This window comes from Balaenoptera ricei, chromosome 3 (assembly GCF_028023285.1).
Source record: "Balaenoptera ricei isolate mBalRic1 chromosome 3, mBalRic1.hap2, whole genome shotgun sequence".
Classification (NCBI taxonomy): Eukaryota; Metazoa; Chordata; class Mammalia; order Artiodactyla; family Balaenopteridae; genus Balaenoptera; species Balaenoptera ricei.
Genome location: NC_082641.1, coordinates 42,756,813 through 42,784,032, shown reverse-complemented (window position 1 = coordinate 42,784,032; position 27,220 = coordinate 42,756,813). Strand labels below are relative to the sequence as shown.

At 45.8% G+C, this 27,220-nt stretch overlaps 1 protein-coding gene across 2 annotated transcripts in view; it reads left to right on the top strand.

The window, feature by feature from the left end:
• The first annotated feature begins 15,514 nt into the window (after positions 1–15,514).
• The window catches only part of LOC132362231 (chondroitin sulfate proteoglycan 4-like), a 54,005-nt gene continuing 42,299 nt past the window's right edge, over positions 15,515–27,220 (top strand). For both annotated transcript variants that reach the window (XM_059916374.1, XM_059916375.1), the window contains exons 1-2: positions 15,515–15,593; positions 26,990–27,153. In XM_059916374.1, coding sequence (XP_059772357.1) covers positions 15,539–15,593; positions 26,990–27,153 — 219 coding nt within the window. In that variant the 5' untranslated portion in view covers positions 15,515–15,538. The remainder of the gene's footprint in view (positions 15,594–26,989; positions 27,154–27,220) is intronic.

Here is a 27,220-nt window from a genome sequence, read left to right as displayed (position 1 = left end):
CCTGTCATTTTCTACTATCCCCTGCTGAAAGTAGGATCTGTATCATGCAGACAAAGTCTGATAAGGAAGCTGGGGTCACATATCAGCTTTTCTTTTCTCTGGGAGTTTTCAAACACCCAAGTAAAGCCAAGTTTTCCCCATGGAACCCAAACTGCTTAGGTTTCCAGTTTAAAGTCAGAAGGTTCCTATTATGCAATTTGTTCCCACTGTTTTTCTCACTTCACATTGGAATGTTGATCTTAAGCAACTGTCTCTTCTACAAAAATACACAGGGCATCTTTTAACACAATATCCCTTTTTATTTCATTTGGCTGGGGAAAGGCAGCTTTGTAAAAGGGAATTTAGAACTTGTCAACTGAATTTTGGTTAATCTCTCTTGAGTTTAAAGACAATAGATTACTGTTTCCCTTCCTTTTCCTAGAAGCGAGACCTAAATTCAGTCTTATTTCATAGAACTTGTTGGACATGTATCTGGGCACTTTAAAGTAGCAGAAAGCTCTTTTCTTCAAACCTAATGGCGCCCTCAAGCGGCACATCCCATTTCAAGACCCTAAACTTAACGGCAACTCTTCCAGAAGCTTCACTTCTTAGAAATTGGAGAAATGATTTTTTTTCAGTGATCAAAGCTGCGGTTAAGTTAATTAGCTTTTAAGATGACTATCTAAATTCTCCTGGATTAGGCTTCGACTCCTGGAGAACTTGAGAGGCTTCTTGCTAACTGCTGTCATGAGAACAGAACGCAGATGCATGCACTGATGCTTCAGAGCACGGTTGATGGATGGTTTCTCAGGACGCTCTCACGGGAAGGGTGAGTTCACTCCTAGAATCAGTGGTTGTGCTGAGTTAAGGCTTGAGCAAGGGAGAAGACTTGAGAAAATAGGTTAAGGCTTTGAAACAGCATAGCCTTGCCTTTATTCCTCCCATACACGCAGTTTCAAGAAAGCACAGTGATGTATACTCCACAAGGTAGTAAATAATGCTGATTTCTTTGGTTTCCTCTCAAGTGTCAGTGGTCAGGTTACTGGGGGGATGAACAAACCATTTTGGTCATTATTTTTCAAGGCTGACTTAGAGCGAAGAATCTTTGAGGCATTCTAAGGAGATGGATTCAGAGCTTCCCCCCCACTGGCAAACCATTTGCCAGACCTGCTCACATGCCCCAGTGCAATAGGAGTGATGTGGCTGACAGGAGAGACAGGCCTGCCAAGGGCTGTGGCCAACAGTCCAATATCTGTTACATGGGTGTTTTATTAGTCACTTGGCCCAAAGAATTAGCCCCCTAAGAGCTGGGAAGCACTGTCCCTCCCCTCACTCAACCAGGATGAGTGGTCTGATTGACAATCAGCGCAGACTTAGCTTGGCACATGCAGGCACGGTCTGGGGGCTGGGAGGGCAAACTGCTTCACACAGCATCTGTCAGGAGAAGAACCTAGAGTGATTCTCGGGCTTACGCTTTCCCAGTAATCTTGGCATTTTATACAGGCTCAAAGGAAGGGTGAATGCAATTATCTGAGAGCTTAAAAACTATAGGAGTAGGGAAGAAGAGCTTTACTAATGTCTCTTCATTAATTGGCGAATGGGGGATGAATTTCAGTAGGGTGTCATGGAGATTTACGCACGAGTCAGGAGGTTCATCAGCTTCAGAGACCCCAGTTGGGTTGTTGTTGTTATTGCTGCTAAAACTCAGAGATATTCCCAGGAAAGCACCGCCAATTATGGGAGTACAAGTGGCCACACTGACTTGGGAGACCAAAAGAGGCTGAAAGAGCTGAGAAGGAGAAAACACAAATGTAAGTGTGCTTAGTTGGCACCAAAGAAAAAGAGTTCCCTGGTTCTCTTGCTCCCTCTTCTGGGAAGGGAACTGTGTACTCTTGCCACATAAAGCTGCTCCCATAAAGTTACAAGACTGGAAGACTTGGGGAGTTTCATCATGAAGGGCGAAGCCTCATGTTCCATGCTTTCTCATAAATGCCTGTGCCTGGAAGGAGGGGACAGCCCTGTAAAGGACAGGACATGCCTTCTAGCTCTTCCAAAGAAATCTGAGCAGACAGTGAGGGAAGGATTGCAACCTGGAGACACTCATTGGGATTTAGGCTCGTGATTCACACTGGCCACTGGAGGGCACCCGTGAGTTGTCACTGCCCAGAAGCCCAGACAAGACCTCTCCGTCGCAGGTCCAAATGTGTGGCAGGGTTTCTCAGCCTCAGCGCTGTTGATATTTTGGACCAGACAATCTTTGTGGCGAGGGGGCTGCCCTGTGCACTGTAGCATGTGTGGCAGCATATCTGGCCTCTGACTACTAAATGACAGTGGCCCTGAGAGCTACCCCTCCACCCAGTCATGACAAAAAGTATCCCCAGACATCTCCAAATGTCCACGGGGGGCAAAAATCACCCTCCAGTGACAACCATTTGTGTACTGAATGTTGGGTCTAGACATCAGTCAGACCATTGTTTTAAGGCTCAAATTCTCCTTCCCTAAACTCTTGTTTAGCCTGGGCTCAATGGACAACTGCATAGACACAAAAGACACAAAAGTTGCTCTGGCCAACATCTGCAGCCATTTCCCAGTTAAATCCCGGACACAGGGCTCCCAGTCTGATATGATACAGATGTACATCCTCCCTTCTCCCTCTGCACCTGTCTCTCTTCAAAACCTCCTCCTCCAGCTCCACCAGAGAGTGCAGACTACTAGGAGGTGAGGTATTTTGTTAACTAATTTACACGAAGTTTCCCTTTTCATCTGGAATACTTCTGGGCATCATCATGCTGAGGGATATGCATATTTAAAATGAGAGAACTGCCTGAAAGAAGATGTGGTTTAAATCTAGTAAATGAGTCTCTAACAACAGAATTCCAGGTACCATGGGATCTATTGAATGGGGATATTAATAGTATTTATCTCATAAAGTTATAATGTGGATTAAATAAGTAAAGCACTTACAACAGTGTTTGACAAAAAGTAAACACTTGAAGAATACCATTTGTTTTATTGTTATTATTACCATTTTTATTATCTATCCAAGAGACATGTTTGGGAAGAGGTGGGCTAGCTTTTAGCCTGAAACACTTCCTATAAAACTACCCTCGTCTTCAAAATAGACATTTCCCCAGAGAAGACAGGCAGATGGCCAACAGGCAACTGAAAAGATGCTCAACATCGTTAATTATTAGAGAAATGCAAATCAAATCTACAATGAGGTATCACCTCACACCAGTCAGAATGGCCATCGTCAAAAAATCTACAAACAATAAATGCTGGAGAGGTTGTGGATAAAAGGGAACCCTCCTACACTGTTGGTGGGAATGTAAATCGGTACAGCCACTATGGAGAACAGTATGGAGGTGCCTTAAAAAACTAAAAATAGAGATATCATATGATCCAGCAATCCTACTCCTGGGCATATATCTGGAGAAAACTCTAACTCATAAAGATACAGGCACCCTAATATTCATAGCATCACTATTCACAATAGCCAAGACATGGAAACAACCTAAGTGTCCATTGACAGAGGAATGGATAAAGAAGATGTGGTATACGTATGCAATGGAATACTACTCAGCCATAAAAAAGAATGAAATAATGCCATTTGCAGCAACTTGGGTGGATCTAGAGATTATCATACTAAGTGAAGTAAATCAGACAGAGAAAGACAAATATCATATGATTTCACTTATATGTGGACTCTAAAAAAAAAATGATACAATGAACTTATCTACAAAACAGAAACAGACTCACAGACATAGAAAATAAACTTACAGCTACCAAAGGGGAAAGAGGGGAAGGATAAATTAAGAGTTTGGGAGTAGCAGGTACACACTGCTATATATAAAATAGATAAACAACAAGATCCTATTGTATAGCACAGAGAACTGTATTAATTATTTTGTAATAACCTATAATGGAAAAGAATCTGAAAAAATATATATATATCTCAATCACTTTGCTGAACTCCAGAAACTAACAAAACATTGTAAATTCCCTTTTGAAATTCCCCTTTGAAGTCACCTTTGAATATTCCACCCTGAGTTTAAATATCATTGAATAAATGAATAAATGAGCTATAGAGAAAAATGGAAACAAATATTTGTGAAGCACCTACGCTATGCAAGATACCATGAAGCTATCTAGAATATTAGACATAATTGCATCATTAAAAAAGTTGCAGGCAAGGCACTCAAATCATCAGGACACAGCCGGGCTAATGAGAGTAAAGTGTAAGGTGTAAGCGAGTGGAGAGGTGGGAGAATGAGCCCTGCACAGCAGTTTGGTGGGGAGGGCACTTGGTGACTGGGTGGGGGAAGAGGATCGTGAGCCTTTATTTGGGGCCCAAGTATTATTGTGTTACCAGGAAGCAGCAGCCCCTCAATCCCAGAGTCCTAGACTCACGCACTGCAAGTTTCATGTGTGCCATCTTCACAGCAACATCTAGAGACTCTGAAACCTCAAACTTACACGAAGACCAAATAGTCTTTTCTGAACCTTCCAGTCATGTTTCCTGCATTTAGGTTCTCGATGAGAAATGCTCCATGGAGAGGAAATGGTCTAAATCACAAGTTTTGCTGAGCCAGAGAAATAGGAGTCTTCATGAAAGTGCACAGCTGTTGCCCAATTTTCTCAGTTCCTTCCAATGCAAGCAGAGAAGTACGAAGTACGCTGAAGATCTCTCTCTCTCTCTCTCTCTCTGTGTGTGTGTGTGTGTGTGTGTGTGTGTGTGAGAGAGAGAGAGAGAGAGAGAAAGAGAAAGAGAGGTATTGATTGCCAGTTGCTTTATATTGGAAGGAAGATGAGGGCTTCCTTGAGTAAGAGCATTAGTGTTTACTCCTATTTTAGAGTTAATGTAATATTGTCTTTGGATTAATTTACTTTAAAATAATTTGTATATATGGTGTGATCTTTGTGTACAAATTAACTCCAGTCTTCATCCCAGAGGTGATTAATAGTCCTTGAAATTCACAGGGCTATTAATTCGTCATGGAGAATCCTAAACAGCAATCTAAACCTCAAGTTGATTTCTTGGCTCTTAAAGTGTTCTTATTGAAATAAGACCTAAGAGGGCATGTTAATTAGCATAAGGAATGTCAGATAATTTTAAGCGATGACATTAATGGTGTGAGATAGAGTTTGATTGGGAGTATAGTACAGGACTCGCTGTCCTTGAATGAACAATGTTTAAGAATCTGTCAAGCCCAGGACTTTAATATCTGCTTTCCAGATCTACAATCCCTTTGTCCCTGCTTCCGCTGGCTACAAGGAGGACGTTGTCACTGGACTTGTTCGCACACCTTGGAATGGGCCTTTCATGTGAGGGCGATCATGTGGCCAGGGCAGAGAGCCACACACAGACTGGGGACTGCATTAGGACTCTGGGTGGAATTTGTCCCTTTTGTTGTTCTATCACGTGGTAATGAGGTTACAGTGAAGGGAAAGTCTAACCCTACACACTTAGAACCACCAGTGAGTTAGCTTCCGGAATCCACCTGAAAAGAACCAGACGTTTGCTGAGCGACCAAATGGACTTGGGCCAGTTTGCCGCAGGGCCAGTAGCCCTCCAGGGGCAGCTCTGGGCACATGGAGCTGGTCAAGACGTTTTGTTCAGAAGTCTCATTTGGGAATACAGGCTTCCTGAGGAGGGGAACACTGGGCTCCCCCGTGGATGTGAAGTGAGTGATGGAGTGAGGCACCATCAGCCGGATCTCTTGACGCCTAGGAAAGCTTCAGTGAGGAGCCACAGAGCGGCAGTCTCCCTGAACAGATGCTGTGGTTATGTCACAGCTACTTCTTGGCTACTGCTTCCTCAGGTGACAACCTCCAAGCAGCTGAAGATGGCGCATGCCTTGCAGACGCTCTAACAAAGTACCTGGCACCGTGCTGCAGGTACAGAGGCACTAGGGCACAGGGCCTGAGGGCTTTGGCTTCAGAGAGACTTGGCTTTAAGGCCAGACACTCTTACAAGTAGAAGGGGAAGAGAAACAGGAAGGAGATTCACTCCTCAGCCCGTATCTTCTCACGTCTGTTTCCCTCTAGATTCATGTCCTTCTTCCTCATGATGTAAAAACAGAAGCTGTCACCCAGTTGCTGACTAGGAAGAGAGACAATGGGGTTACAGGGTTAGAGGAATGAGAGAAAAGCAGGTGTTTTTCATGGTGTCACGCAGAATGCTAACTTCCACACAGTTTTAGCAACTCTTCCTGTAACTCTGTGGCCTACAGGGGACTTCTGTGTGACTTGAGCTGATGGACTAATCTTGAATCCAATCTTGGCCAAAGGAAGTGCCTCACATGGCCCTGAGTCTCCAGAGCTGTCTCTTAGAGGAAGTAGAAGAAAATCCCCACTGGCTCATGTCTGCTTTAATACTTTATTTCTTCAGTTTAAGGCCCTGCTCCCAAATGCTCTGGGAGACCAGTCCTTGAAGTGGCTATCACTGATTTGCACTTTTGTATGGGGAATTTCATCTACTTTCTTCAGAGCAGGTTTTCATTCTGAGAAATCATGAAGACAGCAGAGGAGTAGAAGGGTCCCACGGGAGCAAGGGCAGGACTGGCATTTGGGGATATTAGGGTGTACACTTTACTGACTTCTAAATTTTTCCTGGGTGTCTCTGAGTTCTGCTGTGAAACGATTCCTGGATCGCAAGTATTCTCCAATAAACTGATAACTCTAAATTGAAAAAAAGTTCAAATTCACTTTTTCATCAAATATTTATTGAGTACCTGCTATGTGTCAGTCACTGGTGCAGATCCTGGGGGTACAGCACAGAGATGATGGTGAGGTGGATTACGGTAACATAGACATGGAGAGAAGCAGGTTAATTCAGGTCATGTTTAGAGGCAGAACTGCAGAACTTTGGATGTGAGGAAAGGAGATGAATGAAGATTGATGCTTAAGGTTTGGACTTGAACCACGAAGTAGATGGTAGTGTTATTTACAGAGATGAGGGATATGAGAGGAGGATACAGGCTTGGGTGGGAGGGCAAAATAAAGGGTTCTAGTTTTGTCATGTTAATTTTGAGATATCTATCAGACAGCCAGAAGAAGATGGTAAGTAGGCTTGTCTTAGCTCGGGCTGCTGTAAAAAAATACCATAAACTGGATGATTGAAATAAGAAACATTTATTTCTCACAGTTCCAGAAGCTGGGGAGTCCAAGATCAAGGCGCTGGCAGATCCAGTGTCTGGTGAGAGCTCACTTTCTGGTTTTCAAATAGCTGTCTTTGTACCCTCACATGGCAGAGAGCAGAGAGAGGAGAAGAAGCTCTCATGTCTCTTCTTATAAGGGCACTAATCCCATTCATGAGGGCTCCAGCCTCATGACCTAATCACCTCCTAGGGGCCCCACCTCCAAATACCCTCACATTGGGGGTTAGAATTTCAACATATGAATTTGGAGTGCAGGGACAGATACATTTCACCCAAAACAAAGCTTTTGGAAACAAAAGTAAGGCTGAAATCCAGGGGGAAGTTCATAACTAGGGATGTGAATTTGTGAGTCATTTCCATGTAGTACTTAAGACCATGGGGGTGGGAAACAGTTTGCAGGTAGAGAAGAAAAGAGGAGTCAGGGTTGAGCTATAAGGCACTGCAGCCTGTAGAGATTGCTTGGAGCCAGCAAAGGAGACTGTGTAGGTGAGGTTACTGAAGTAGGAGGCTAACCAGGAGCCTGTTCTTTATGGAAGCCAAGAAAGGGCAGGGTTTCAAGGAGGGAGTAGTGATCTTGAATGCTACTGAAGGCCGGGTAAGGTAAGAACGGAGACGCACGACTGGATGTGGTGACTGGTGAGCAGGATAAGACCAGATGCAGGGGAGCAGGGATGAGGAGTCCAGACTGGAGTTCCTGAAAGGAATCTGGGAGATGGGGAAATGGGACAGTGAAAGGAGACAGTTCCCCCCCAAAAACTTCCTTTCTGTGTTACCGGAAGGGAGGCGTGTTGGGCTATAAGGACAGGATGGAATTTGGAGTCTTAGAAGACTTGAATCCTAGGACTGAGGCTCATCGGCTGGATGATCTTGAACAAATACTGTTCCACATCTCAGTGTCAGTTTCCTCATCTGCAACGTGGGTTTGACAATATTGCCTGCTCCACGGGGTTTTGTTTTGTTTTTGGTCTTTAAATGTTAATTATTTGTTTTTTGCCCTTAATCTCAAGAAACTGAGCATAGCTCAACAGCCCAAGAGATTTTCCTGAGGGGAGATAGAGGCAACTCACCTACTTATATTGTAAGAATCAAGATTTAGTCACTCTCATAGAGTATCTCCCCAACTTGATCATGAGGACGTATCAGAATTCCATTAAAACAGACACTGCAGTAATACTCTAAGTAACCACTCATTCACTTATTTTTTCATTCATTCAACACATAATAATTGAAAATCTATTATGGCCCAAGCACTGGGGTTACTGCAGGGACCAAACCAAGTCCCTGCCACACAGAGTTCACATTATAGTGTAGGAAGGCAGGCAATAAATGTGTACACATACATATTAGGCAGTGACAAATGCCATGGAGAAAAATAAAGCAGGGGAAGTGGGATGGAGGAGTTATTTTCCATAGGTGACTATGGAAGGCCTCCCTAGTTTGAGGACATTTAAGCAGAGACCTGTAAGCAGAGAGGGATGGACCAGGAGAACATAGGAACATCACAGGCAGAGGAACAGCGAGTGTCAAGGCCCAGAACAGGGAATGTACTTAGGGTGGTTGTCTGCTATGGCATTGACTTTTCCTTAGGAATCCACTCCAGACATACTTGGCGTCTTCTTGTTCCTCAGAGTTTCAAGTTTCACAAACAGCTAGTTAGAGAAAGAAAGCAAAGTCTGGTAAAGCGAAGGTTGCTGACGGTTGACTAGGAAGCACTGCCATCTCCTTAAAAAGTATGCAATCGCCACTCCTTCCATATGGCCCTTTGAAGTTTGCTAATTCAGAACGACAATATTTTCCCTCCTCTGGTATCCCTGAGATTTCCCCTCCCCTGCCTATCAGAAGTCCCTCCACCCCCATCTGTATATCACGAAATCCCCACACCCCTCCTGATGCATAAGGCAATTCTCAGGTGGTGGCAGGTGTGTCTTTTCCGTTATGTAAAAGAAAGTCTGTAAGGTTGATGTATTAAGGATCTGGGCTGTGGTGTTCACTCACCTTCTAGGCACTTCCCTCCCTCCTTCCCACAGTGCAGTCCTCACTGTAAATTCTGAGGCTGTGGTCTTCTTTTCCACAGAGGAGTAAATGAGAGGGAAGTGGTAGAGGGTTGGAGGTGAGCATAGGTCACGTGGGCCTTGTAGGGAGTTGGGAGGACGTTGGCTTTTCCTCTGAGAGATGCCTAAAATCGCAAACTTTTCCTGTCTTCTTACCTGTGTGTCACAGAAGCAGCATTGATGGATGTCATTATCTCCATGCTACCCAATTACCAGAACTTTCAAATCTCTTGAATTCCTACTCTTCCACTTCACCAACCTAGAGAAATCCCAACCCTGCCACCTCTGTGTCTGGATGCAGGGCTCTGCACCACAGGAGAAAATGACTCAATGGTGCAGATTGAAAAAGCACAAATTATCTATCTATCTATCTGTCATCTATCTATCTGTCTGTCTGTCTATCTATCTACCTACCTACCTATCTATAACTTACTGTTCCAACTGCAACACTGTTGAGAGTGAATGGATATGGTGAATAATTACACCAGGGCAATACTGTAGGCATAAACCAGGACTCTCTTGAACACACAAGGAGTAATGGTCGACCTACTTATAAACAATTTTACATAACCAAAGAAAAGGGAAGGAGGATCAGATCAAGGATAATTCCAAATAGCACGTGATATCACTTACATGTGGAATCTAAAAAAATGATTCCAGTGAACTTATTTACAAAACAGAAATAGACTCACAGACATAGAAAACTAACTTATGGTTACCAAAGGGGATAGTGGGGTGGGGGGGAGGGGAGATACATTTTTTAAAAAAGGAAAATTCCAAATCTTCCAGGCCTGTGTTGAACTCACCTATAGTTGGTAGACACCTTTCGTCCCATTTCATAGAGAAAATTGAGGCTACCAAGCTCAGTTCCCTGTGCTCTGACCTATAGACTTGCCATATGCCTAAGTTCATCCTCCCCTCCTCTCCTCTTGTTCAGGACAAACCTCCACTTGCATCTGAACCCCATTCCTTCCTGCCTCTTCCAGGACCCAACTCCAGCTTCCCCTCTCTGTCCTGTAATCTTCCATCTCTCCTTCTCTATTTTTCCCCACCTAAACGCAAACTCTAATCCTAAAAATCCCTTTCCTGATATTTGATCCCCTCACCCAATAATCTAACTTCATTCCTACTCTTCTAACCAAACCCTTTGAAGCTCTATCTGCATGTGATGTCTCCTCTTCTTTGTGTCCCAACCATTCAGGGCTGAATAATTTCTGTCTCCCGCTGAGTTTTAAAGCTACTCTCGTCAAGGTTAGCTTTATCCCGGTGGTCAAAACCACTGGACGAACTTTATCTTTCTTGACTTCTCTTGATGCCTTTAGCATTGTTGAACCTTCCTGATGAATACTCTTGACTCCCTCATCCTCCATGAAACAACACCTCCCTGGATCTCTTGGTGCATCTCTTAGGCTGCTCACTTGCTGTCTCCCTCATGGTCAGTTGATACCAGTATATTATGTGGACTAAATACCATATGAAGATATAAAACATTTTGCCATTTCTACTTCCTGCAGATGGCGCCGTACACAGGGTCATGAGCAGGTGGGCAGAGCCGGGGCTCCAGAAAAGCTACTGATGCTCTTTATTTCTGACTTGAAAATCCTCTGGATCTGGATCTGGAGGAGCCAAGTGACTGAGGGGTCTTTTAGCATCCTTTTTTTTTCAAGTCCCACCGAATTGTGAAGGCAGGAGTGAGTCACATCTGTAACTTGCATAAGAGGGAGGCCAAATGCAGCACTAAATAGTTTTTTGGAAAGCAGAGTTCAACAATTTAAAATCAATTTTTTAGTCCTAAGATAGCCAAAAATAGTTTCCTGTGGCTTATTCTATTTCTTTAGCTAGGGTTACCAGAACACAGTTTTGTGTTGGAAATGCAAGTTCAGCAGAAACACGTCTTCCCCTAATGAGGCCTGGTGCCTGTCGGTATTGTGTGTGAGCCCCTGGGGCTGTTCAGTGGGTGATTTTCCAGTTGCTGAGAAGTACATAGGCATCCTGTAAACATATTAAATGGCCATAAACTACCCCAGGACTCAGTGCAGAGCTTCCACGTGGGGCCTTGTAGTCAGCTTACGGGGAGCAGCTTACCACTCCGACCTGGCTGTGTGGACCCCTTGGGGGGTGGTTTTCATTGAAGCCCGTGGCCTGATGGAGCCTTGGTTCTGAGTGAAGCTAAGCAGGAGACGAGGCCGTCGGAAGCAGAGGATTCACCAGTTGTGGGAAGGTTGCAAGAATTCCCATTGTGGCTACGGACAAGAGTCATCTTTGTGTGTTCTGTGTTACTGAAAGGCCTCTGTAAAAGTTCATTTGTTCAAGCCATCATGGAATGTGAGAGCTGACAGGGGCCTCAGAGACCCACTAGCCCAGGCTTCTCATTCTTTTTAAGTTTCGAAATACAGACAGTGGTTTGACCCCTGTAACTGCATCAAGTCGTGATTCCAAAACGTTTCGACGTTAAGTTCTTCCTTGCTGACAGCAAAACAAGAAATGAGAACCAAGTGAAACATGAAGGTTTTGTAAAGGTATATTCTTTATACCACCAGCATCCCCCGTTTTTTATTAACCGGTTGCCAACTGCCTTCTGTCCTCACTCTCTACAGAAGCAGACCTCAAGGCCTTCATGTCCTCCTTCTTCCCGGGCTCTTAGGTAATCTCCATTGACCCATGCTTCAAAGTCTAGCTCAAATACCAAAAAGGGCTCTTGTTCTCCTCATGTTCATCGTACACGGACTTTTGTTCTACTTAAGGTCCTTTTAGTGGGATTCTGTTCCTTGCAAACAAACTAGTGTGGCAGAGTAGTTTTTTAAATTTTTTATTATTTATTTTGAGGAGGTCATTCTTTCCTTTTTTTAATTGAAGTATAGTTGATGTACAATATCATGTAAGTTACCGGTATATAATACAGTGAGTCACAATTTGTAAAGGTTATACTTCATTTACAGGTATTATAAAATATTGGCTATATTCCCTGGGCTGTGCCATATATCCTTGTAGTTTATTTATTTTATACATTATAGTTTGTACCTCTTAATCCACCTACCCCTCTCTTGTCCCTCCCCCCTTCCCTCTCCCCAGTGGTAACCGTTTGTTCTCTGTATCTGTGAGTCTGTTTCTGTTTTGTTATACTCATTCGTTTTTTTTAGATTCCACATATACGTGATAGCATATGATATTTGTCTTTCTCTGACTTATTTTACTGAGCATAATACCCTCCAGGTCCATCCATGTTGTTGCAAATGGCAGAATTTCATGGGTGCCCACATGAAGGCATCCAGGAGCAGAGAACTGCCACACCCCTTCTCCCAGTCATCCCTGTCTTGGCACTACACAAGTCCCACGGCACTTCAACACAACGCAACACAGGGAAATGCAGGAGAGAAACTTCAACTGACTGAGATACAGTTTTCCATCCACAGCAAATTGAGAGGTCAAGACAGAAATCAAGTTGAGTTTTGGGAAAATGTAGAAAATTATCATTCATGCACACCTGAATTTGCGAAGCTAGAGTTGTATACTAGCTCAGGAAAATGTGGATTTATCAAAAGAACCCAGGAGAATCTCATGGAAACAAAATTCAGGAAGTACAGCTGGGCTTCATGGGACTACGAAAGCCAACAGGCAGCTACTGTCTGTTGCTCTGACTGTCCCTCATAATCACCTTTTCTCTGGGACATAGTGCCAATCCTCTCTCTGCAAAGACCAAGACAGAGGGTGATAGCTTCCTCTCCTGACTCATGGTCCCTTCACGACCTCTGTGGACATGGGTCTTTGGCTGGTGCTCATTAAGGAGCCATCTCCACATGACTTACTGGTCTGTGATCACCACCAAATCATTGCATTCTTAATGCCTCTTGGTTGAAAGTTTTGAGAAGGAATCAGCTTTGACACTCTTTTCTCCAGGGTCATGCTCCTTAGACCAGAAACCCACCCTGCCCCAGTCATGTGGGGTCAGAGGGTGAGTGGTCATGTAAATGAGACATGGCTGCTCAAGCCAGTCATATCACCACAGATGTATGGTTTGGACAGTTCCAGAGAAGAGTCTTGAGCCCAGTTTCTAATGTACCTTTATTAAAATTACTGCTATACCTGTCTTATACTCCTATGTTTTTATTTTTTACCTTATTTTTTGGCCGTGCCGTGTGGGATCTTAGTTTTCCGACCAAGGATCGAACCTGTGCCCACTGCAATGGAAGTGCAGAGTCTTAACCACTGGACCACCTGGGAAGCCTCAACTCCTCTCTATATTGTAACTTCCTTGAAAGCCGGACCTCTAATTCATCTCTGTTCTGCACCATGACATCTTTTGTGTGTCTTTTGCATTTGGAAGAGTTCAATGAATATTTGTTGAATGAATGTCCATCTCTATATTCATTCTCTGTTCTTTACACCTTCATTTCTGAGTGAACAGTGTGCAGGTTAACATTTGAGTAGAATAATTCCTGTTGCTGGGGCATAGCAGGTGAGTGTCAGTCAAAATGACTAGATGATTAGATTTGAGCGACTGTTACATAGGTGGGTTTCCTGGTCAGACACTATCAACATCCTTAGAGTCACCATATTTATCATCGGGCTTTCCCTAACAACTGAGCATGCTAATTTCTCATTATTCTAGAGCCACCTTAAGAGCTATGGAAACTGGCTGGAGACTTCATTCATTTTTTGAAGCATTTATGTGATAGACTAGAACTAATTTAAAGAAGAGGAGCAAGTGGTGCTCTACAGGGAGATAATTCCTAGTCTCTTTTTAACCCTTTGAATGATTTCTCTAAATTAAAAGCTCCAAGTTTATTGGCAATCACTGATTTAAGTACAGAAACTCAAACATTTCATGTTTCTCTGTGCACTAATTAAAAGGGCTCTATTTAAATGGCAGAGCTGTCCTGATGCCAATGATGACAAATGAGAATCATAAAATTTTGAACCTGGAGGGAATTTACAGATCATTTAATCCAACCCTTGCATTTTATAGGAGAGGAAATGGAAGCTGTCACACATCTAGAGGCACAACTATCACTCCCACCCACCTGGTCCAGGGTTCTTCAGCCTCAAGAAAATCAGCACGACCATGGGCAGTGGGGGGATGCTGAAGATTACAAATATGGATAACGTATGTAGTCTTCAGCAGTACATACAGCTAAGGCCATGGAAGGAAAATGAGACAGCCCTCCATCCTGAAGGAAAGATAAAAGATGGCTCATTCTCAGGAGTGTGTCTAGCCAGAGTTGTTCAGAGACTGGCCAGAGAAGCCCTGTGGGCCTAGTTGGGCTCCCAGGTATAACAAGACTGTCCAGTGAGTTCTTACCATGAGCCAGACACCATGCTTAACACTCAATCCTCATGGGCTGGATAAACCTCACAACCCACCTATGAGATCAGCATCATTACCTTCATTTTACAGATGAGGAGACTGAAGGTGGGACAATTAAGAGGTTTGCCCAGGGTCACATACCAAGGTCACTTATTAATATCTGAGCTGGGATTTGCCTTCACGCCTCTCAAGGTACCAAGCTTATGTTCTTAACCAGGGATGACATTTGAGTAGAGGCTCCCTGGGGACACTGGTGACAGTCTGCGGCCTCTCTGGGCAATCTTGCTCTGCACTGCTTGTGCTTTTACATTTATGTGGATACCTGAGCCTGCCAGGAGAAATTCCGCATGCCTGGATCAGCCCGGCCTTCCGACACCAGGCACAAGCTACACAGAGCCAGTCCTGGGTGGGGTCATTCTCTGTGCTAATACATTCCTTGTGGAGAGACTTTCCATTTGTTTAGAATTTGAACGTGAGAATGGTAAAGCTGGAAGGACCTTAGAGATTTGGTGCAATCTCCATGTTTTAAGAAGGAAAAAACAGAGGTCCAGTTTGTGTTTAATTCTTATTCATCCAACACGACTGCTGGTGCCTATGCACCAGGTATGCATTGGGGATTCAGCAATAAACAGGGGCTCACTCTGGTGCCTTAAAGCCGTCTGAAGTAGGGTCCTACCTCCGCCAGGAATGCTTCTCCCTCCAGCCTCCATTCCTCAACAGCGCCCGCTCTACACTCAACTCCACGGCAGAACTCGCCGGGCAAGGCGGGGGACACACGTACTCTCTGCTTACCGACCCTGCCTGGGCGCTGGGGCCCCGGAGCGGGCCCTCCTCGGCCGCGCTGCGCACCCCGGAGCCGGGCCGAGCGTGATGGGGCGCAACAGCTGCGGGTTGCAAGCGGCTCTCCCCGCCCCGGCCCAGCCCCGCGTTGGTTGGGGGCGGCGCCCCCTGGGCCGGCTCCGGGTCCCGGTCGCGGACGGGGAGGGGCCGGCGCAGGTAGGTCGGCTGCCGCCAGGGAGCGAGCGCGGGGCCGCCGCGGCGGGATGGGGTGGCTCGCCGCCTGCCTGGGGTTCTGCGGGGCGCGCGGGGCGCTCGGAGGTACGCGCCCCACAACCTCCCCTCCCCGTCCCTTCCCCGGCCGGCCGCGCGCGGAGCCCGCTAGAAGAGGGGAGGGGGCGAGGGCGGGCGGCTCGGGGGGCGCGGGCGTGGAGCCCCCTGTACTCCGGGGGCCCCGGGAGACGCCGCGGCCGGGTGAGCCCCGCGGCGACCGCGACTTGGACTCTCAGGCCCGGCCTTCGGGCAGCCGCGGGAGGGGACCTCTCGGCCCTGAGCAGTGTCTCCGGCTCCTCCGCGGAGAACTTGCGACTCCCGCTCCGCGAGGCCCGGCCCCTCGGGTCCCGACCAGTTCGCGAGCCTCGGGGGCGGGCCCTGCGCCGGCCTCGGCCCGGCCTTCGCCGCGGATTGGGGGTTTCAGGGCCGGACTCCTGGTGTCCCTCGCACGGGCAGAAGGAAGGCTTCCTGCTGTCCTCCCGTCTCATCCTTTTCAGCCCTGCTCTTACCCGGGCCCTTTCTCGGCTGCACGTGACCGTCACGGGGGCCTTAAACTCCTCGCCGAAATTCTTGGGTAGCTGGCCTGTTGTTCCCTAAGTCCCTCCACGCGTCCGCTTACATTTTCTGGACCTGCTTCGCTGGAAGTGCTTTACATTTCCATGGCGCTTTTCAGAAGTCAAAGATGACTAATAAAAGCGTAGTTATTGAGACTTTTTACATAGCTGAGCTCGACACTTGGACGTACCCCCTCCCCCCGCTCTTTGAGATTTACTTCAGTTTAACAAAAGACTTTTCGAGACCAGAGAACACACTCTCAGTCAAAGGCCTTGTAAATCTTTGTGGCATTCGGATTCAATTCTGAACGCGTATTTACTTCACTTTAGGCGATTTCACGAGGAGCTTTGGGGTAACATTCCGGTGGTGGCGGGAGGACGCCTCGCTCTCACCCCTGGGCGGCCCTCCTTGCAGCTCCTCCAGCTCTGCGCCAATCCTGATGTTTGGGGGCCCTTCCGAGCTCCTCCCTCTTTATCTTCCTCCTTTCTTCCTGGTTCTTCCTCTGCCCCCTCCCCGGCCCCTTCCTGCCCTGGCGTGCAGGGTGGATGGGCCGGGTACTAGGGCCCAGGAGTGGGGACGGTGTGACGGTGGCTTTGAGAGGGAAGCTGCTGGTCGCAGGCCGGGGAGACCTGAGAGGGCAGTGAGTGGCACTGGGGGACACATTGGATGGCGATGGGGCCTGAGCCGGGGGTCCAAGTGGTCAGTGTAGAGTGATGGGAAGCCCATGGCTTTGGAGTTAGGTGGACTTGGGCTTTAATCTGGGTGCCACCATGCATTCTCAGAGTGACTTTGGGGAAATTACTTCTGTTGGTCTTGATGTTGCATTTGTAAAACTGGGATGATAATCACTTCTTCAGAGAGACTTGAGTAAGATATGTGTAAGACCTGCTTGGGAACTACTTGATAAATGCTCATGTCCCTCCTTTCCTCTTCATCTGTGCAGTTAACTTGGGCGTGAGGCAAAGAGCAGCAGGTTAGGTATCCATTGAGGGGTACAGAATGTGGTTAGAGGAGAGTTATTGAATAAAGAATCACATAGCATATATAATTTAACATATATACTGTTCTTCACCCTTGGCGCTAATAGCATGACAAATATCAGATACCGAGGTCTTACCAAAAGCTGCTTTGGGGCACTTTTCTTGAATAGCCAGATGTGTAATCTAAATTTAGGTTTCTTCCTTACCTCCTTGGGTAATTCAGGCTGTTGCTTTGAAGACTCTAACTGTCAAAGACTTAGGTGAATGCTGCTTTCAGTCCTTACAGGACACAGGGTGATGTGTCCTCAGGGAGTCTCACCACAGCAGGAAGTCACCTTTGTCTGGTAAGCAGATTGTCTCAGTAAGAATATCTGTAGCACACACCCCCAGTATATCTCTATTTGTAAATCAAGTCTCAGTACTACTGTCACTAACACTTTTCTCAAGGTATAATATACTCTTAGCTCTAGACCCGTGTTGTCAATAGTTCAATGATTTCTCATTTTTTGACTACCTTCTTATCAGATCTCATTAGTGTATTATTGCTTTGACCTTGTAACAGGGCTAATGAGGAGCTTGTACAGAAAGAGGAGAAAGGCCAGCACCACCAGTTCCTTTGCATTTACTGGTCCTTGCGTTATTTGTATATATCTTTAATGTATGGCTTGTTTGTAGGAATTGTTTTAATCAGTTGATCCTTTGTGTGAGGGTTTGTTTAATTACAGTGAGATAATATAATTGTAAACCCAGTTAAGCAGGCAAACCCGCGTGTGGTGTGTCACTGAATGGAGAAAGAGAGAGGGAGTGAGGGCACCACTGTCCATCCTTCCACCTTGTAGAACTCGCGCTACTCCCCTAGGGAGACTTGTGTACCCAGCACACAAGACACACTGCCAGTCTCATGCCACCTGTGGCACGATGCCAATCAATCTGTAAAGTAGAGATGAGTAAAGCCTCAGTTCTTATTTTTTAGACTAAAATAACCCATGAAGTTGTAATTACGTTTCCTTCTGGCTCTGCAGTGACTACCTTGGCATGCCACTTTGTCATTTCTGCCTGAAGCTGTGGCGCCCAAACCCAAAGGCTTCCAGCGGCCCGACAGTCATGGTGAGCCAAGCAACGGTGGTGTGGCAGGAGGTGACGTGGAGTGAGGGAGCTGGGAGCTGGAGCCTCCACACCCTTCACGGTGGTTGTGCTGTGGGAATAAATAGGTCCCAGGACGGCCCAAGTGGCTGAGTTTTCCAGGGAAGTCAAAAAGTCCAGGTTTTTATTTAAAATGTCTTTTATTACAGTTTAAAAAAAGAACTATAGAGGCCATACAAAGCACAAACAAAACTCATGCCTTCTGCTTCTGGGGTCCTTTCTAATGCTACTGCTTTATTTACCTCTGTATTCTGTATACTTAGTCCAGTACCTAAAAATGATAGGTGCTCAATAAATATGAGTGACTGAGTGATAGAGCACCCCTGGGAATTGTGGTAGGCAGAATAATGTCCACCCAAAGAAGTTCACTTCCTAGTTCCTAGAACATGGAACATGTTGCTTTATATGGTGAAAGGGACTTTGCAGATGTGATCAAATTAAGGATTTTGAGGCGGGGAGATTATCCTGGGTTATCTGAGTGGGCCCTAAATGCAATCATAGGGGTGTTATAAGAGGGAGACAGGAGCGTCAAAAGAGATGATGTGATGGAAGCAGAGGTCGGAGTGATGTGATTGCTGGCTGGGGCCCTAAGCCAAGCAATGTGGCCATCTCTAGAAGCTGGAAAAGACAAGGAAACAGATTCTCCCCTAGAGCTTCCAGAAGGAATGCAGCCCTGCAGACACCTTGATTTTAGCTCAGTGAGCTCCAGAAATGTTAAGACAATAAATGTGTGTCATTTTGAGCCATTAAATTAGTGGCAATTTGTTATAGCAGCTATGGGAATCTTATAGAGGGAGTGTCTGTCCTAGTAAAAGAGATCATATAAAGGGCCATTTAATTCTGATGGTCAGAAGATGGCAGTGCCATCAGAGAGGAATGAGGAACTGGGAGCTTTAGGGAAGGTTTTGTTCCTGTGCCCAGTGAACCTGGCTCCAGCACTCACTCCAAAGCCTGTGGCCGGGCCTGGAAAACTCCCAGACAGCGGGGGAGCAAACACAGAAATGTATAAATGTCACATGTGGAACATTTACGATAGGACACAGGCTCTGCGGTCACTAAGGAGGGAGTCGTCAGCTCAGCCAGGGGTGGCTGGGGACCAGGAGGACAGCCTCACTGCTTCATTCCAGGAGGTGCTACAGCAATCTGCAACATCTACAGGAGTAGCTCCCCCTGGAGTTGTGTGGGACGCAGTCTGCATGACCATTTGCAGCAGGCCTAGAGACTGCCCCATTGAGAGGGGGTACGGGCAGGGCAAGTGCTGGTTTTCTCTTTGCAACCTGAGCAGTTGGCATGGAGACTGATGTTTGGGGGATGAATGAAAAATGAGAGGCCGGTGGATCCTGTTCTGCATTAGCAAGGATTCCAGGGCTGTGGATTGCTCAGGCTCTACCTGGAAACCTAAGATTTCCATCCTCACGGTGGCCCTGGGCCTGCTACCGGCTTCTCCCACACCCTCCCAACTGTGTCAGCAACACATTTAGCATAGAGATGTGATGCCAGGGACCCCTCCCACCCTTCCAGTCAACTGCCCATCCTGCAGCCGTGGAGCAAGTATCTATTCGCTCATTGATTTTCTTTCCCAGCTTAAATTTTAGTGGACCTAACTCTCGTGGGAGAGACTCTTAGAACTTTCCCTGTTGGGATTTGCTTTCAGTGAATAGAGGAGGTCGGGTCTCCAGGGCATGTTAGATGTTTGTGCTAATTTGTTTCATATTTGTAAGTTTTCTTCTTAGAGTGCTCTGGATAAAGTTAGTTATGTCTTGAATAAATATTCAACTTCAGTTTGACAAAGCACATGCCGTCAATACCATAGTAAAACACTGTCGAAACTCTTAAGAATAGATTTGTGGGGCGAAATGTGGCTTTCCTTTCCAAGTGAAGTTATTCCACTCAAATGATACAGCATGAGTAAGATCTGTTTTATAATGTTAGCCCTCCTCTTAGGATGTCATCTTAGGAGTTTGTATAATGCACGTACTCTAGCAGAGAAGTTTTGTTTTTGTTGCTTTTTATTTTAATTAAAAAAAATAAGCTTCTACACTTACGGTGTATCATCTGTAGAACGTATTTGGAAGAAAATCAGTACATAAAAAGGCACAATATAAAATTACCAAAAATACTGTATTATGAAAAAGCAATTCTAATTTTCAGTGAAAGCAAACAGTTCTGAAATCTTTCTTTGAAATACTCTCCTAATTAGTTTCCACCCTACTCATGTTTTGCCCTCACAAGGTCACCAGACTGATCTTTCTAAAACACAGAACTGATATGTCTTTTCCCAACTGACACCATAATGCTTCCTTACTGTCTGCAGAATAAAGTTCAGCCTTCTTAGTACGGTTTGTAAGCTGCCCCCCACCCCAGTAAGTGGGCCCCTGCCCATGGGGATCCAGGCGGTCAGTCAGCCATTTGCTCCCCAAATGTTCATTGAGAATTTCTTGTTATATATACACAGCAAAACAACGCAAAATGAAAGCTCCCCTCCCAGAGTCCGCCTCTTAATAAGTGGCTACCCAGCCAGAAATATGGAAATTAATCTGGATTGCCCCCTCGGCCTCTTCTTCCCTCTTGTGACAATCCCACTTTTTAAATATCTCCTGAACCCCCCCATCTCCCCCCCTGTTTGCTTTCCCACACCCACAATCCCCTTGAGTCCATTCTCTGCCTTTCAGCCAGAGTCAGCTTCTAAATTGCAAGCTGACCATCTCATTTCCCTGTTTGATCCCTTTACGGCCCTCTTTCGAAAGAGTCTGAACTCTTCAGCTTGGCTTCCAAAGCCATCATTTACGGAGTGCCTAACGTGCCGAGCACTGCTGTGTGTACGGCCAACTGAGCGGTGGTCGAGACCAACAAAGGCTCGGAGTCTTATATTCTGTTCGGGGTGGTGTGGTGTCGGGGCTGAATAATAACCCAGAAAACAAATTAAAAAGGTAATCAGATTATAATAGGAGCCTTGAAAGGAGTAACCAGGCACTGGGTGTGTGCGTTTGCAGGTGGGCATGCATGTGTGTGTGTGTGTGTGTGTGTGTGTGTGTGTGACTGTACACACGCACCTGGAACTGAAAGTTCAGGGCAGGCCTCAGATGCACGCAGTGGTGTTTGCCCCTGACCGCTCTTGCCTCTGCAGCTTCTACCCTGGCTGCCCCCTCCTTATACTGTGCTCAGCCAGACTGGGCTTTTGGTTCCTTGCAGTCACCTCTCTCCTATCTCTCCCCCCTTTTTCTCTCCTCTTCCCCTGCCCCAGCCCTCACCAGCTCTTCCTAGCAGCCAGTGCCTTGCCTGAAGCGCCTTTCCTCCATCCACCCTCCTTGACAAGGCCCAGTGCTTCTGTTGTGGTCTGCATTTCCCAGTTAATAATCAGGCAGCTGTAATTGCTTTACTTACAGTCTTTCTCAGTCACCATTGAATCCCCAGGACCAAACAAGCAGTATGTGTGGACAGAATATGCACGTGGCATGGGACACTGAAATCTGCCAGGGAGAGACGCTTAATAGTTAGATTGTTCCTTCTCTCATACCGCCACTGGACCCACATCAAGCTTCTGTTGTACCAACTTTCTACTATCGCTCGGATGCACTCTTCTTTCTGAGCAGCTCTCTCCTTGGATAGATTGCAAGCCCCTTTGTCTTATTAATTCTCCAATCCAACCCATGATAGTACCTGGCACATAGTAGGTGCCAAAAAAACTTAAACACAAAACCAAAATCAAACAAAAAGCCAGAAACATATAGTTTGGAGGAAGGAATGGGAACCAATTCTAAGATAGAATGAATCATATAATTACCAACCTGGAAGAAACTACAGAGAAATAGTTGTTAACTTTTATGCAAAGTATCTTACCGACCTCACTACCAAACTTTGGATTCTATTCAAACATTTCACCTTTTATCTAAGCACACAAAACCAGGAAGTTGCTCTGATTTTTGTTCAGCTTGATTTGCTACATTCCTATAAAATGCCCAATCACACCTTTTCCTTCACTGCAGGTCGAGATCACCTTTCTTTTTCTAGGAACCAGTTTTACTTGTGCTTCTATTGCTTTTTATTGTGATTTTGAGGTATTTACTAGGGGCCACAAAAATTAGGCTCAGTTTGGAGGTATGTGAGGACCCGAACTGGCTTCAGGCTGTCAAACCAGAAGTTTTAAGCCTGCTTCCCTGTTTTTCCCCTGAGGCAATGGAAATTTCTAGCCACCAGCTGAGACTGGAATTGATTTACTGCCAGAGGTGAAACGTGGGAAAATATAGGGATGTTGTTTATTAAGGTTACTTAGTCATTCTCAGCAGTAGATTTTATGATTTAGAAAACATTTCCTGGTTTTGAAAACTTAACAATACACCCTCTAAGTCTGTCAGAAACTGGAGTGGGGGGATTCAGTAATGGGAAGGCCAGGAGGATAAACTAGGATAGCTAGTGGGTTTGTAGCTGCTTCTTTAAACTGTATGACCATGTCCCTACATTCTAGTTTTATTGAATTTAATTATAAATGGCTGTTTTTAACGAGAGAATGGGAGCTTATACATATCTGAGAAAGTCTGTAAGAGATCATGTTCATCTCTGTATCAACCTCGTATCTTGGTCAAAACACTGGCTTGGTGATTGGGAATGCTTAGTTTTTGTCTTAGCTCTGTTTCTAATTAACTGCTAACTTTACATAAGTCCATAAGCTTCTTTAGGCCTGAGTTTACTCAACTATAAAATGAGAGTTTACTAGGTTAGTTCAGTTTGGTTCAGTAAATGCTTGCTCGCTACCTACCTAGCTTACACTGGATTCCCTAGAGAGAGAGGCTTAGGGAGGGATTCTTGTGTGAGTGAATAACTGAGTGAGTGCTACCAGGAGAGAACTGTAAGGAAGTGAGGGAAGTAGGATAGGGCAGGAAAAGAAACCAAGCAAGGATGTGGTCTCATCTCAACCTGATCCCAGAGAAAGCTCTGGAATATGAACAGCAACACAGTTTTCTACATACTTTATACACCTCTTTCAGTCATTGGCTAGAGGTTGTACCCCGGGACAGAGGGTATAATTTCACTGAAATTTCTGGATAACACAGTTAATCAGCTGGAGGATGTGTGCACCAACCTGTTAAAAGGGATCTAAATGGAACACCAACAGAATCCATTATACCACCTGTGTGCCAGGCACCGTTCTAGGTATTGGAGAGAGGAAGGTAAAAAAGATATGGTCCCTGATCATAGGAAACTTATGGACTAGTGCAGGAGCTAGATGAACAAACAAGTAATTTTAATACACCATGGCGAACACTAGGACAAAGGAATGCACAGTGTTGTAGGAACAAAAATGAGAAGCAGACATTGCAGGTTGGGATCCTCAGGAAGCAGAATCAAACATGGAGATGAACATGCAGGAACTTTATTAGGGAATGTTCTTGGGAGCAAGATTTGAGGAAAGGAAGAGAATAGAAGAGAAGGGAACTGGATTAGGAAGAGGAGTCCACCTGCAATGTAGTCTCAATGCAAACAGCTGAATTTGTGGGGAGCTCTGAAGATGCTGGGGGCTTTCTGCCAGCAGCATTCATAGCAGCCAGGGTAGAAAGAAAGTCCTTTGTTCTCGAAGGGTAGTGGGTGCATCACGGAGTCCACCATGGTCCACCCCTTGCATCACTTGGATCCACTTCATGTAAATCCTGGGAACGGTACCTGAGTGATAATCTTCATGTTCCTCCTTATCCAGTGATTCCTTTTACCCTCAACTGGTATTTCTGCTGGTCTCAGTGGCCACCTGATGATGTGACTCAGACCTTCATCGCCGAGGGGTCTGAGCTCTTGTCAACGCACTCTTCTCAGGACAGGGTGACTGCGTTTATTTACTGACTGCCAAAGAAGTACCAAGAGGCATCCAAGGGGACCACATGGACACCCAGCATATTCTTCTGTGAGCCTGTTGTGTAACAATAGTTCTACCCCCTCCTGATGACTCAGGCTCAATTACCTGCCAGATGAGGCATTTCTCTTCTTGCCTGCTAGTTCCTTGATATAAGGAGACTGAAATGTCCAGGCAGCAGCTATAACTTATCATATAGAGAGAATCTTGCTGTGTCCCCTGGTAGAAGCATTCCCCTTTGGAAGCCAGGAGCTTTGAAACCATGGATTTATGGTTGATGGGGATGGGAACACAAATTCCTTAAGTGGGTCACTGAGAGTGACAGTAAACAAGGCCACTCCTGATCTACCCCTTGTTCTCAGACCCACGGCTTATACTTCTGGAGACATAGCAGGAGGTGTGTAAAGATTTTTAATTTAAAGACCATGTAAAGATCTTTCACTTAAAGTGTAGATTATGTCCTGGAGGGTGGAACCCCACCCTGATAGAGTATTGCTTCTGAGCTGGTGATTCAACCGTACCTTCATCAGGCTGTTCCCACACTCTATCAGGCCTGCAGCTTCAGTGGTGTACTATGTGATAGGACCAGTGGGTTTCAGGGTCTTAGGCCCATCACCACACCTCCTTTGGAGTAAAGGGTGTGCCTTAGATTGATGTGATGTTATTCGGCATCCCGTGTTAGTGAATTAAACACTCCAGAAGCTCTCAGAGTGGTGCCTGGTGCCGCCCTGCAAGCAAGAAAAGCAAATATATACCCAGAGTAATATGTCTGTTTTTGTTGAAATGAATCACTGGCTATTCCAAGAAGAAAGGGTTTCATTGACATCACCTTGCCACCCCTCTTCAAGGGATGGTAACCTACTGGGGGTTTGGTGTTGGACTCTGTGGGAGGCATGCTGGGCATTCAGCAGTAGCATCGCTAGGGAAGCCATGGTCAGAGGGGGCCCAGGCTGTTGGGTGCAGGCATAGACTCCTTCCTCACCTCCCTGGCTACTTCATCACGAACGCATTGTGCCAGCGTAGGGCTGGCCGATGACAGAGGCTGGCTGATGGCAACTGGCCAAGTCATTTTGTCTGCCTGGTTGTTTAGTGCCTGTGGCGTGGTGGATATTTCCTGGTGGGCATTAACATGCAATATGAAGATCTTCCCGCTTCCTGCTGACGCTCACGCGTCTATCCCAGACCTCCTTGGCCCTGCTCGTTCAATCTTTCTCATTCTAGACTCCTGACCATCTGGCCGAGCTGTTTGCTACTACCTATCCGTCTTTATTTATTCTAACCTCAAGCCTCTTCTCTCTCCATATAAAGTGGGCGATTAGGTGTACCACTCACAGTTCTACCTTTTGGAGAATTTTCCCTCAACAGTGCTTTTCATGGCCACCCCTAAGAGGAGCTGTAGTGCAGTTGGAGTGCGTTTTCAGCTTGCGTGCATGTGATGAAGCTGACTCAGCCACGAACCAAGCTCAGGTGTTTTGCCTTCCACCAGCTGGTAGTAAGGGGTCCCTCCATGCAGTCAGATGCATGAGCTGAGGAAAAGGTGCTGGCGCAAGAATGGGGATGACATGGCGCTCCAGGCCACCGTCTCGTTGCGCCTTCTGGTCCTATTCATGCTCGATCCTGGACGTACCACTACCATCCCTTCAATCTCTACTTCCACCATCCGTCCGTCAGAGCAATTCTGTCATGTCTCACTTAGAGTGGGTCACTGCACTTTCTATGCTTCCAGGATCCACCTTAGCAGTGAGTTCACACCATTTCCAGCAGTCTGTCCCAGCATGTTATATCCTGCATCCCTGGAGAGTGCCCCCAAATCTAGTATAAACTCTCCCTTTTTCAACTTTATGTTCCTGCCCCCTTGATCAGGTACCCTCAGTCCCATGTGCATTCCGCCAGCTGCTGGCACTACATTCTGGGTAGGTCCCGCAGCTCCATTAGGGTCTAGTCCTTTTCCTCCCATATCAAGCCCAGCATGTCTCCGCACAGGTTATATCATGACTTAGGCTTTGTTTTTGGCCTAGTGGTCAGGAAGAAAGATGGGAGTGTATCTTCAGAGGTTACATGTTCCTTGTGGGGAGAGGTTTCTGCATCCTCTTTAAGCAAGGGGAGTATCACCTTAACAGGGGGATAGGTCTCTTCTTCAGGCTCAGAGGTTTCAGAGGGGTCTAGGGACCCAGGATATTTGAATGCACCAATCCAGATGTCCCCATTCCATTTGTCAAGGTTCCATTCTTTACAAAACAAGGCCATAGACTTGTCAGAGGTAGCCTGACATGGTTGGAACTTTGACTTAGCTTGATGCTGAATACTCTGATGATTAATTCCTGGGTGGGAGTCTCAACTTCCCCTGCCCACCCACTGTAGGAGATGAGAAAGACTTTATGTACTACCATGGAAGCCCTTTGGCTGTCACATCTGGCTTGTAATTGTCAACTAATCTCTCCTAGTTTTTCCTTATCTTTTCCAAAGCTTCATGCAGACTTAGCAATAGACACCCAATTCCATTGTCCTCATAGTTACCACTTGCCCTATATTTCTCATAGGTTGATATTTCAGTACTGGCTAACGTGTTCCCTTCCACTGTTACACCAGTTCACCGCCAGTGACTTGGGATTAACCCCTGTGGAAGGGAAGGAAGCAGAATTGGGTAGATGGAGAAGTAGATTTGCAATTCAGTTTCAGTGGAAGCCTTGGCCACCCCCCCTTGAGAGTTCTGAAGAGGGACTGACACATCAGAGGTATCCTGAGTTGGAGCAGGAGAACGCTGAGCCTTTATTTCCCCACAACAGATCTGTGGGCTACCCCAGGAAGCAGGTGCGGGCTTGCGCAAGGCAGCTATCTTCAGCAGGGTCTCTTCTGAAGGGAGATGACAATATAAGTGGAATAGTCATTGTGTAATAAATTTACTAACTTTTTTTTTTCCCCAGCATCTTTTTATGGTGAAAGCTATGTGGGGCTCAACATCATAGAAGTTTCCTCTGAGTTATCTCTTCAATTAAAGTTTCAAACCAGCAAACCACAAGGATTACTTTTTCTTGCAGCTGGGGAAAATGACTACTGTATAACAGAACTTCTATCAGGAAACTTACGGGTAAGATTAAAAAAAAATCTTTAAAAACGTATAAGCCTTTAGTTACTGGAGGGAAAAACAGTGAGAG